The sequence below is a fragment of the Morus notabilis genome, unplaced genomic scaffold (assembly GCF_000414095.1).
Source record: "Morus notabilis unplaced genomic scaffold, ASM41409v2 Scaffold78, whole genome shotgun sequence".
Classification (NCBI taxonomy): domain Eukaryota; kingdom Viridiplantae; phylum Streptophyta; class Magnoliopsida; order Rosales; family Moraceae; genus Morus; species Morus notabilis.
In genome coordinates this window covers 1,285,176-1,298,613 of record NW_010367622.1, presented here as the reverse complement: position 1 = coordinate 1,298,613, position 13,438 = coordinate 1,285,176, and the positions used below count along the sequence as shown (strand labels likewise).

At 38.4% G+C, this 13,438-nt stretch overlaps 1 protein-coding gene across 2 annotated transcripts in view; it reads left to right on the top strand.

The window, feature by feature from the left end:
- LOC21410557 (protein ZINC INDUCED FACILITATOR-LIKE 1) overlaps positions 1-13,017 on the top strand; it is a 51,168-nt gene extending 38,151 nt beyond the window's left edge. Inside the window, exons 14-18 of one of the 2 annotated variants that reach the window (XM_024175367.1) lie at positions 8,780-8,824; positions 8,950-9,038; positions 9,943-9,986; positions 12,481-12,610; positions 12,730-13,017. In XM_024175367.1, coding sequence (XP_024031135.1) covers positions 8,780-8,824; positions 8,950-9,038; positions 9,943-9,986; positions 12,481-12,581 — 279 coding nt within the window. In that variant the 3' untranslated portion in view covers positions 12,582-12,610; positions 12,730-13,017. Of the gene's footprint in view, positions 1-8,779; positions 8,825-8,949; positions 9,039-9,942; positions 9,987-12,480; positions 12,611-12,726 lie in introns of both variants that reach the window. The other variant, XM_024175366.1, reaches the window with a different exon arrangement.
- The last annotated feature ends 421 nt before the right edge of the window (positions 13,018-13,438 follow it).

The window sequence follows — 13,438 nt, the reverse complement described above, 5'->3', positions numbered from 1 at the left end:
ACACTGTAAGAGTTCTCCTATCCCTTGCAGCTAACCTAGACTGACCACTATTCCAGCTTGATGTCAAGAATGCCTTCCTCAATGGTGACCTCGAAGAAGAAGTATACATGAAGATTCCTCCTGGTCTCGGAACTCAAGCAACAAATAATAAAGTCTACAAACTCAATAAGTCATTGTATGGACTAAAACAGTCACCTCGAGCTTGGTTCGACCGATTTTCTAAGGCCGTAAAGAGATTTGGGTACGCAGTGTCATGCGGATCATACTCTTTTTATCAAGCGATCAGGAAGAGGGGAGTCATCCATTCTCATTGTCTACGTCGATGACATTGTCCTTATAGGAGATTTCTTAGAAGAAATGAAAAGATTGAAGAACTTCCTTGCAAAAGAGTTCGAGATCAAAGACCAAGGAACCCTCAAATACTTCCTAGGAATGGAAGTGGCTCGAACAAAACATGGAATATCGGTCTCTCAGCGAAAATGTCTTAGATCTCCTAAAAGAAACTGGAATGCTCGGATGCAAGCCTGCAGATACGCCTATTGATCCGAACACTAAATTAGGACTTGGGGAGAATGATATACCAGTTGACAAGGGAAGATATCAGAGACTCGTCGGGAAACTATGGAAATAAGGAAACGTGTTAGGAAGATTAAGTTAGGAGATTTAGTTAGTTAGTTTCCTTATTTAGAAAAGATTAGATTTTATTTAATTGTAGTCTTACCGAAGTTAGGAGATTGTAGTCTAGGGTAGTTATTATTTAATTTAGAATTCCTGATTTGTAGGAATTCAGTTTCCCATTTTGATGGTCTAGTATGCCAGCCCTTAAGCCTATATATTAGGATGTAAATTATTGTTTCAATTCAAGAAGTAAATTCACGATTTCTTCATGGTATCAGTGCCCTAGCTCTCTCTGAACCCTAGCTCCTCTTCATGTGTCCTCTTCTTCATTCTTCTGGCCGACTCTTTTCCATGACCAAATACGGCATGGCGTTTCAATCAAATTCCTCGGAAGTGACTTCCTCGGGAGTGACTACCAAAACCGAGCCCTCTCCTGCGGCTTCCACCATTCCCGAATCTTCTTCTCCTCCCGTTACCAATCACAAACTGAATGGCCAAAATTTTCTGCAATGGTCTCAGTCTGTATTTATGTTTGTGTGCGGCAGAGGCAAGGATGGACATCTCACTGGTGAAGCTGCTGCTCCAGAGGCCACGGATCCAAAATTTCATTCATGGAAGATTGATGATCATCTTGTAATGTCATGGTTAATAAACTCTATGACCACTAAAGTTGGAGAGAATTTTCTGCTTCACAGGCTAGCTAAGGAAATATGGGAGGCTGCCCGTGAGACTTATTCCAGCACAGAGAATACCTCAGAGCTGTTTGAGGTTGAAACACGACTCTACAATCTGAAACAGGGAGACATGAGTGTGACACAGTACTTCAACATGCTTACTCGTTGTTGGTTGCAGTTGGATCTGTATGAGACCTATCCGTGGAAGTGTGTTGATGATTCATCAATTTATCGGCAAATTGTTGAACAAAAACGGACTATAAGGTTTCTTCTTGGCCTAAACAAAGACCTAGATGAAGTCAGGGGGAGAGTTATGGGAATTAAACCCTTCCCCACCATTCGGGAAGCATTTGCAGAGGTCCAAAGGGAGGAAAGCAGGAAGAAGTTGATGCTGCCCGAACCCAACATCGCCCCTGCAGTAGAAGGATCGGCCTTATATACTCACGGTTCTTCACAGAACAATAGGGCTGGAAAGGGTCGTCCATGGCGTGATCATTGCAGGAAACCTGGACACGTGAAGGCAACTTGTTGGAAGATACACGGAAAACCTACGGATTGGAAGCCCTTCAATCGCCAGGACAGAGAATCCCGTGCCAATGCTGCTGCTTCCACAGAAACCGGTGCAGAAAATAGTCCGTTTACAAGGGAGCAAATTGAGGCACTGCAGAAGATGTTCAGTCAGTCTCCGAGTTCCAACTAGTCACCTTCATCTAATGTCGAACAGCATACTAGCCTCCTAGCACATCAAGGTACACTGCCCCTTGCGTTTAGTGTTCAAAATAACCAACCAAAACCATGGATAGTTGATTCGGGAGCCTCAGACCATATGACTGGAGATTTCAGTATTCTAATGGATTTTCAGCCTTCCTCTAATCACTCGGGAATCAGAATTGCAGATGGCACAATTTCCCCGGTTGTAGGAACCGGATCTGTTCGTATAACAGAAGACTTACAACTTTTATCTGTTCTTTATGTTCCAAAGTTGAATTGCAATTTACTTTCTATCAGTCAAATCACTCGGGATCTCAAGTGTCTCACTAAATTCCATTCTAATTCTTGTGTTTTTCAGGCAGTGGACTCGGGAAAAATGATTGGCAGTGCTAATATGCATGGAGGACTTTACTTGCTCAAACAAAAGGACCTCCCGAGTAGACAAGTTCATCAATCAAGTTGTGTCTTCGAGTCTATCAAGTTTGCTTCTAGTTCTGTGTCTGTTTCCAATTCTAATTCTGTCCCAACTGAGAGTCAAGTCATGTTGTGGCATTATCGCCTTGGTCATCCGATTTTTGCTTATATTGAAAAATTGTTCCCTCATTTGTTTATCAATAAAAATTTTAGTTCTTATCAATGTGAAATTTGTCAATTAGCAAAGCATACCCGACATGTATACTCAAGTCTTCAATACAAACCATCACATCCTTTTTTAGTAATCCATAGTGATATTTGGGGACCATCACGAGTGAAAAATATCAATGGGGCTAGGTGGTTTGTCACATTTATTGATGACCACACAAGAACCACTTGAACCTTTCTCATGAAAGAAAAATCTGAAACAGCCACAATTTTTCAATCTTTTCATACTATGATTTTAACCCAGTTTAAAAGCCATATCCAGGTCCTCAAAATTGAGAATGTCAAAGATTATTTCAACTCCATTCTTGGTCCTTACTTGCCAAACCATGGAATTGTACACATCAGTTCTTGTGTGGACACCCCACAACAAAACGGAGTGGCTGAGAGGAAACATAGACACTTATTGGAAGTAGCCCATGCCAATATGTTCACAAATAACGTCCCAAAACATTTTTGGGGGGAGGCTGTACTCACAGCCACCTATCTCATCAACAGGATGCCAAGCTGGGTCTTGAAATTCCAAACACCTCGTCAAGTCCTCACCACAATACACCCTCACATTCTTACTTTTACTTCTGACCTTCCACTTAGAGTCTTTGGCTGCATTTTCTTTGTCCATATTCATCACAATCATCGTACCAAACTCGATCCAAAATCACTCAAGTGAATATTCCTTGGTTACTCCTCCCATCAAAAAGGTTATAAATGTTACTCTTCTCTTACCAAGAAAGTCTACAATTCCATGGATGTCACCTTCTTTGAGAGTCAATCATACTTTCCCAAATCCAACATTCAGGGGGAGAGTTCCAAGGAATATCAAATTTAGGATCTTCTTCAAGACAATCAATCCGTGTTTGTAAATCCCAGTGCCACTGTTCCTGCTCCAGCCGAACAGCCTTTAAATCCCAATTCAGCCACTGTCCCTACTCCAGCCGAACAGCCTTTAAATCTCAGTTCAGCCACGGTCCCTGCTCCGGTTCACAGTCCTACCACTGTTTAATCCGTTCCTAGGCAGCCTATCACATAAACAGCCCAAAATCCATTGCAACTTGATACTAATAATACTGAACTTCGTGTTTACAAAAAGAGAAGAACAACAGAGCAAACTGAAGAACCTCTGCAAACTCAGTGCTTTCAATCACAAGAACCGAATCCTACTGTAACTGACACTCACAATGGTATGGATTCCTCTCCTCCTTATAATCATGCTCCTATGATTAATGATTCAGATCTGCCCATTGCTCATAGGAAAAGGGTCCATGGATGCATTGAACATCCAATTCAGAAATATGTTGCATATGGAAAACTGTCTCCATCCTACAAGGCATTTGTCACGAATCTGGATAGTGTCAAAATGCCTGAATCTATTCAGGAGGCTCTTATGAGGCCGGAATGGAAGAAAGCAATAGAAGAGGAGGTTCGGGCCTTAGAGAACAATAATACCTGGGTCCTGACACCATTACCTCCAAGTAAAAATCCGGTTGGGTGCAAATGGATGTTCACTATCAAGTACAAGGCTGATGGAAGTGTAGATAGGTTTCAAGGCGAGACTTGTGGCAAAGGGGTTCACCCAATCCTACGGAATTGACTATCAAGAGACTTTTGCACCGGTAGCCAAACTAAACACAGTTCGAGTGTTACTCTCCTTGGCAGTAAATCAAGATTGGCCACTATATCAGCTTGATGTCAAGAACGCATTCTTGAATAGAGACCTTGAAGAGGAAGTCTACATGACCATACCTCCTAGACTAGAAAACAGGTCAAATCGAAAATTAGTGTGCAAATTGTCATTGTATGGCTTGAAGCAGTCTCCTCGTGCATGGTTTGACAGGTTTGCTAGAACCTTGACAGACAATGGGTACGTGCAGTGTCAGGTAGGTCACAGGCCGTTTGTTAAAAGTGGATTAGGAGGAAAAATGTCCATTCTCATAGTCTACGTGGATGACATCATTCTAATTGGAGATGATTCAAAAGAAATTCTTAGGCTGAAAAAGGTAATGGCAACTGAATTCGAGATCAAAGACCTTGGAACACTGAAGTACTTTCTCAAAATGGAGGTGGCTCGTTCAAAAGAGGGAATTGTTATATCCCAAAGGAAGTATATCCTAGATTTGCTGAATGAAACAGGGTTTCTTGGCTGCAAACCTATTGATACGCCCATGGATTCTACAAAGAAAATGAATCGAAGTGAAGAAAGTACGCCAGTTGACAAGGGAAGGTATCAAAGACTGGTTGACAAGCTCATTTACCTCTCACACACTCGACCTGACATTGCTTATTCGGTGAGTGTAGTCAGCCAACATATGAATAATCCAACAAAGGATCATTTAGATGCAGTGAATAGAATCTTGAGATACTTGAAGATGACTCCCGGTCATGGTTTACTCTTCAAGAAGAGTGAAAACCGTGAAGTAGAAATCTACATGGATGCAAGTTGGGCAGGGGAACAAACTGATAGAAGGTCAACTACTGGCTACTGCTCTTATGTTTGGGGGATCTAGTCACTTGGAGAAGCAAAAAACAGGCTGTGGTTTCCCGTAGCAGTGCAGAATCGGAATACTTAGCTCTTGCCCTTGGTATATGCGAAGGAATGTGGTTACAGAGATTGTTAAGAGAACTCAAGGTTGAAGTTCAAGCCTCTGTGAAGATGTTTACTGACAGTCAGGCAGCCATCAGTATAGCTAAGAATCCGGTGCATCATGATAGGACAAAACATATTGAGATTGATCGTCATTTTATCTCTGAAAAGGTGAACACTGGAATCATTTAGCTCAGTTATATTCCTACAAAACAGCAGATTGCCAATGTTCTCACCAAAGCACTTCGAAGAGCCAGTTTCGATGAGTTGAACTCCAAGCTTGGCTTGTATAACATATACAACCCAGCTTGAGGGGGAGTGTGGAAATAAGGAAACGTGTTAGGAAGATTAAGTTAGTTAGTTTCCTTATTTAGAAAAGATTATATTTTATTTAATTGTAGTCTTACCGAAGTTAGGAGATTGTAATCTAGGGTAGTTATTATTTAATTTAGAATTCCTGATTTGTAGGAATTCAGTTTCCTATTTTGATGGTCTGGTATGCCAGCCCTTAAGCCTATATATTAGGATGTAAATTATTGTTTCAATTCAAGAAGTAAATTCACGATTTCTTCAGAAACTCATCTACCTCTCACACACTAGGCCTGACATTGGTTTTTCAGTGAGTGTTATGAGCCAGTTCATGAATAATCCCATGAAAGAGCATATGACGGCTGTTTATCGAATTCTGAGGTATCTCAAGATGACTCCTGGCAAAGGCTTGTACTTTAAGAAGAACACAAACATGATAATAGAAATCTTTACTGATGCAGACAGGGCAGGCTCAATTACTGATCGAAGATCGACATCAGGGTATTGCACCTTTATATGGGGAAAACCTTGTCACTTGGAGAAGGAAGAAACAAACAATGGTTTCGAGAAGTAGTGCAGAAGCTGAGTTCAGAGCTATGGCACATGGAATTTGCGAAGGAATGTGGCTTAAGAGACTCTTGAAGGAACTCATAATCCAATATGAAGAGCCCTTACAAATGTTCTGTGACAATCCAGCTACAATACGCATTGCCAAGAATCTAGTTCATCATGATAGGACCAAGCATGTGGAAATTGACTGCCATTTCATCAAAGAGAAGATAAAAGACGGAGGAATTTTGCTGCAATACACGCCAACGAAATGCCAGACAGCCGACATTCTAACCAAAGCTCTTCCAAGATCAAACTTTGAGGATTTAAATATCAAATTGGGTATGATTAACATCAATTACCCAGTTTGAGGGGGAGTGTTGAAGATCCGGATTGGACTGCATCACTTTCTGGATTGTAAAGCCTTACTCCAGCTGTGACAGGCTGTAGATTAGCCTTGATTTGTCAAACTTTCCTTATTTAGTTAATTTAGGAAATCAAGAAATATTTTCTTGATCAGATTAGGCTAGAAATCAGTGTTATTTCCTTAGAATAAGGCTGCAGATCATGCCTCCTTCTTGTATATATATTCAGCCTCTGTACTATTCTAAATCAATGAAAAGAATTATATTCTTCATTCAATTCTTTAGTAACCAACCAAAAACCTAAATTTTCGTAGGAACCGAGATTTTCCAAACAAAATGATAATGAGTCAGAGTGGCAAAGAGATTGGATGGGTGGAAAAAGGCCTTCTTATCGAAGGGTGGCCGCCTACTTCTCATACAATCCGTCCTATCTTCTTTGCCAATCTATTACATGTCGATCTTTAGAATTCCAGTCGGTGTAGCGAAGGAAATTGAGAAGCTCAAGCGTGATTTTCTCTGGGAGAGGTACTCCGATGATAATGCTTCCCATTTGGGGGCTTGGGAGTAGGTGTGTAGGCCAAAGGAATTTGGGGGCTTGGGAATCGGCAACATCAGAAAGAGAAATGAAGCCTTGTTGGCGAAGTGGTTATGGAGGTTTCCGTTAGAACCTGATTCTCTTTGGCACAAGGTCATCACAGGGAAATATGGGTTGGCTGAAAATAAATGGGACTCAGGGGCAGCTTTAAGAGTCACATTTAGATGCCCTTGAAAAATTAATTCAGTCGGCTGCACATGGATTTTTCAAGCTGGTTAGATGGAAGGTAGGCTTAGGTGAGATCATCAGATTTTGGGAAGATGTTTGGTGCGTTGACTGATCTTTATGTTCAAAATTCCCTGCTTTATGTAGAATTTCTTCCCTCCATGGTCAGCCAATTGCGAATTTTGTTTCCGGCTCCAGATTTCAAGAAGGTGGTTCTATTTCGTGGGATTTCCAGTTTTTAGGAGTCTGACAGATAGGGAATTGAGGGAGGTTTCTGAGTTAATTGCACTTGTGGAAAGTGTTAGATTTATTGGTCTACTGCAAGATAGAAGGGATTTGGTCCTAGAATCATTTTATACTTTTCTGATCTCGGACTCGTCAGCTGCGCGTTTTGCTTTTTATAGCATTATTTGGAAGTCTCAAGTCCCCACTAAGGTTCAGGTCTTTTGTTCGCTACAAGCTCTCAACAAGCTAAACACTCATGAGGTTTTGCAGCGGAGAAATCCCCTTCTTATGATTTCTCTTGGCTGGTGTTCGTTATGCAAGAATGATGGTGAATCAACTGATCATTTATTTCTCCATTGCCCCTTTTCTCATCGTGTATGGTCTTGTCTCTTAAAGGAGTTAGGCGTTGTGTGGGTCTTGCCGAGGAACTGTGCAGATTTGCTTGTTTAATCACCTGCTTCTGGTTTTAGCCACAGGGGATCAATTTTGTGGAGGGTCACAGTTTTAGCTGCTCCTTGGGGCATCTGGTTAGAAAGGAACAGTAGGGTGTTTGAAGACTGTGAAGAAGATGTGTTAGTCCTATGGGAGAAGATTACATATTGTTCTTCCTTGTGGGTCTATAAGGATAAAGAATTTGGCAAACTGGTTTTTTCGGATTTTCTCAGGAGCTGGGCCCCTTATTTATAGCTCTTCTCCTGTAGTTTGTTGGTTTAGTTTCTTGGCCTTCCCAATTTTTTGATTGTCTCTGTATTTTGGATCAGAGTGGTTTGAGGAATTCTCTTCCTCTTTTTTCTCCCTGCTCTTTTATGTTTGATCATTAAAGATCTCTGTTTCTTTAAAATAAAATAAAAATGAGGAAAGGCCGGAAAAGATTGGTTATCAACTAAAGAATTGAAAAGGGACTTACAAGAGAACATACCCGACCCCTCCAAAGCCCAGACCCATCTATCCTCTAAACTAGCACAGACCCTCACCCCCCTCCAAACAAGAGACCAGGTCCACCACCTCACCCAACTCTCTCTCACTAGGATTCCTCCTAAAGTGAAAATTCCAAGAAACAGTAAAATCATTTCCTATGGTATGTAAAAAGACGAAATATGCTGATTATGAAAGGTTGACAATCTAAAAGGGTTTGGGAAAAGAACAGCAAAAGACTCTTCACCAGCCCACCCATCTTCCCAAAACCTTCACGAGAGTGAATTATCTATAACTCTGTCAAATTAAGTGAATTTTTATTTTTGCAAAATAATTTCTTATTAAGTCTTTAGTGTAATATAGACAATAGATAATATCTAACTTTTTCTAAATCAGGACCTGGTTTTTACGCTTATTGTTTAAACATTATCAGGTTTCCATTACAACAGGATTGTTTCTCCTACAAAACAGAGCTGTGGTAATTCTTCTGTCTTATTTTCTATGTAATTATTTTCCATATTTTTTTTTGTTCAATCTGACACTCCATCAACATTGAGTAACTGTGTTATTATCAACTGTATCTCTAATACCAATGTACAAAAGACCCAAAGGAAAAGAGGAGCTGCGAATGGGTTAGCTATGTCTGCCATGTCTCTATTCAAAGCAGTCGGTCCTGCTGGTGGAGGTGCAGTGTACGTATTATCTTGAATAAACTTGTTTCTTTTCCTTTTTTTTTTGGTTTGAACTTTCAAACTCTTCTTTCCTTTACTTTATCTAAATTTTGTTGGTTCTTGGAGCCACATGTGAGTATTATTTTAGTCATGAAGGAAGCTAGAAGTATTAGCATTAGATTTTGCTTACTTCACATGAAAGGGAAAGGGAAGGGGTGTTTCTCTTTTCCATTTAATCACGTGTCTACTTACAAAATTAGGAATAGTAGTTTGATGGGCCTCACACAATATACGGAATGGGGAAAGGTAATGCAAGTACTTGCACTCCCCTTCGTATGGATTCCCAGTTAGTGGGAAAATTTGCCAAATTTATTTGTACACCCTTGATAGTTTCACATATTATAAGCCAATAGTTATAGTGTGTAAAAGGACATTTTAGTAATTACAATGATAATATTCTTATTCCTAAATTCAGTAAACACTAGAAAGTGAATTGGATTGTTTCTCATTCCACTATCTAATAGATAAATAAACATAGAAAGGGAATCGGTAATCCCCGTTCTTATTCAGTTACTTTTCTTTACAAATCCATTACCTTTAATACATTCTATTACTGTTTGGTTGTTATTGTATTACTCACGTGAATGGATTAATCTGTTAAACTAACATTTGTGTGTGGAATGGATTAGAGATTTTCTGTTAAATTTTTCCTAAGATGAGGCTTGCTTTATCGTGTGATTTTCTTGAGCATAGGTAATATTGATGCATGTCCCACCAAAATTATACTGAACAAGCAAAAATAAGTTCGGTGATCTTGTGTTAGAAAAATACATTATCTTTATCCAAACCATGTCTGCGTCTTGTAAGTTGTAACTTGGTATGATGTGCCGGAGTTGAAACTCTTGTCTCTCTTGGTTATTTGCAGATTTTCTTGGGCACAGAAGCGTCAAAAGGCATTCTTTCTTCCTGGTAAAGTACTGACATTGTCATTCTTTCTTGATAATTATCTATTTAATATTTTATGGTGCTTATGATAATCTTCTGCATTTACCTTAGATTATATTCTGACATGTTTTATTAGATTTTTATTGTACTAATTTACAAGTTTGATTTCTTTGGCCCCAAATAGAAAATTACTTAAAAACTGCAAGTTTATAACAAATACATGCCATGAAATAAATAAAGATATTAGAATATTGGGGGAAAGAAAACTATCCTAAAAAATGAGTGCTCATAAAAGTATCCTTCATAAACTGTAGAGTTGAAATCTGACCGAGAAGTGTGTACCCTTCTTAGAGTATGTATGACCTTCAGCATAGGGCAAGAGTTTCCCATAGCGATGACAGGTACAAGAGAATTCTAAATATAAAGAGTTGGATGGAGAGAAGAATTTGAAAAGATTGGTTGAGAAGCATTACTGGGAAAAGATAAATATAGGTTGAGAAGTATGTGTTAAAACCTTGGGTGACCACCAAAGGGCTGCAGGTTTCATAATGGGGGGCTTGATATGCAGTAATCTTAAGAGTGGAAATGAGACTCTTGTAGATTCTCATGTTTGGTACAAGAATCACAATTTTTCATTCTTGGGAAAGTCAATCCCATGGGATTCACTTTACCTTATTTTTCAGGTAATCTAAATCTCACCCAACAAGGTGTTATTCAAATGCCTTGTATTCTCAATACCATGGGAACACATAAAAAAATCATTATGAATGCAACAAAGGAGAACTCTGTATTATTAAAATCATGCTTGGACCCTAGGGTTGTTCTTTTACATTTTTGAGTTAGGGTGACTTGAGTGATGATTTTGAGTTGAATTTGAGTTATAACTTGAGTTGAAGTTGTAACTTAAGTTTGTGTTTGGATGTGCACATTTGATTTATGATTTGAATTGAGAATCTTTTTGAGTTTGTGTTTGGGTGGGTCAAAACTTAAATTTGTGTTTAGATAGTATTTTAATAAAAACTCAATGGTGATGAAAAATTTTAATAGGGTATATGGGTTAGGTTTTATTCATCTTTTCGTTGTGAATGCATAGAAAAAAAAATCATCTCAATCAGAATTAAAACGAAAAAAGTTATGACATTTTTAAGACTGGAAAAATATTGTTCATTAACTTGAGTTCGAGTTTATGAACTCGAGTTGAAGGGGAAACTTGAACTCGAGTTTAGCCCCAAACTCGAGTTCAAACTCAAGTTTAAACTCGAGTTCAAACTTAAATTTTACAAAAGAACATGAACTTAAATAAAGTTGTAACTCGAGTTGAAACTTTTTCTGAGTTTTGTTGCAAAAGAACAACCAGAAATTCAAAACTTGTAGAAAGAGAGAAAAATTAGCAGCAAACACCAATACTTTTTTTTTATAAGAAAAAACCTTTTATTGATAATTATCAATTACAAGGAAAGAGGATGAGAAATCCTCGGAGCAAAATCAACAAGTAGGTCTAAGAATACAACACAGTAACATCAAAGAGTCTAAAGAAATCTATCTTCCTATGACATCCTGCCAATTCATGATTATTAGTGATAAAAGGGAACTCCTCGACAGCCTTATCTGTTGAAGCCCATAAAGAAGCTAAAGATTTCGCCCTTTCGAAAACATCTGTTAACTCTATCTCCTTTCTTTCGAGTTTCTCTCCATCCATATGGACCACAAAAGAGAGAGCACCATACATCTCCAAAGAACTCTGGCCATTTTATTGGAATTAAGCCCCACCGTATGTTCCACCATCAACGATCTGCAATGTTCTGGAAACACCCAAATGAACCCAGCTCCATTCAATAGCTTCTTCCATACACTTGCCACCTCACAATGACGAAACAAGTGATCAATAGATTCACTGTTCTTTTTGCAAAGAACACACCAAGAAGGGGATATTGTCAAGTAGGGGTTCCTCCTTTGGATTACATCACAAGTATTTATTTTACCATGAAAAACCAGCGATGCAAAAACTTTAATCCTATAGGGGATACTAGACTTCCAAATGAAACTATAGGCCTCGAAATCTGGGAAATCAACTAGGGAAGTAAAGTAAGATTTGCATGAAAAACCCTCCTTGCAATGAACTTAACTTTTGGGTTGGAAAACTACTCTCCAATGTAGTGCCAATTTTATGCTGAATTTGGCATATGCGATTCTTGGGTAATTTAGCACCAAGTCTAACATATGTCAAATTTTTGCCTTTCAATTATTTAAAAAGTTAAAAGTTTACTTTACAAGTACCGAAACCAAAAAGTAACTTCTAGAAAATTGAAATAACGTTATGCATTAGAGCACTGTTAGCATTGGCATTAGTATTTATATTAGAGATGGTCTAATAGCAGAGTTGTTCTTTTATTTTTATTTTATTTTATTTTTTTATTCCTTGTTGGGCTTGTTAAAGGTGTTGTGTTTAATATAACCACTAAATTATTTTTCTTAAGTGAAGCACGCATTTTCACATCCTTGTTTTGAATGATTGCAGGTGATCATATGGTTTTCTTCGTTCTAAATGTTATTGAGGTTATTGCACTGATAATGACCTTCAAGCCTTTTCTAGCTCTACCCGTTGACAACAGTTTGTAGCTTCCTTACATGGTATGCGTCCACCTAAGGTATGGAAAATATTTGCATTTTCTTTAATTCTCTCTCTCTCTGTAGACAAAAGAATAATATAGTCTAATTAATGAGTAGTGCTTAATAACTCTCTCTCTCCCTCCTTTTTTTTCAGTAGTGATGATGTTTGAAGACTGGGATCACTACAAGACATTTTTGTGGAGAACTTTAGAAAGACGCCGTTGTTTTTCCTTTTCAATTTTACTCCTGCTTAATTAACTCATCAAAATTTTGTCCTTGTATTGTTAGTGACTTTGAAAACGTTAATCCTGTTAAGTCTTATAGCATGGTGAATTTGAATGTAATCCTACATATAAGCAACAGAAATGTCGACTGGTGAAGTCAACATGTAGAGAAACGAAAACCCAGATTTTAGATTTAAAGTGCTCATAAACATTCATGGCAATACTTCATGTCGTGATTACGAATGGCAGTATTAGTAAACAGGAAATTTAAAAAGAAAAAAAAAAGGCAAAATTTTGAGTACTGTTGTTGATGCCCCTTGATACGATTTAAGGTACGGTATGTGGATCCAAATCACGCTTCAGGGAATTTTAAGTAAGTTGTGGTTTGAAATGCCGAGAAACGTAAAATGAGCTTATTTTACTAGACCCTCGGTCCACTTGTAGGCCTACGGTGTATGAGAAATCAGAATAATATGGGTTATTTAGGAAATTAGAGCAAAATCAAATTCAAATTACCTAAACTCAATAACCAAAAAAAAAAATCCAAAACAGGATAAATGGCCCATTTTGCCCAATGCCACAATCCAACACAAAAATTCCAAAGACATGTAATGTCTGAGAATATATATATATATATATATA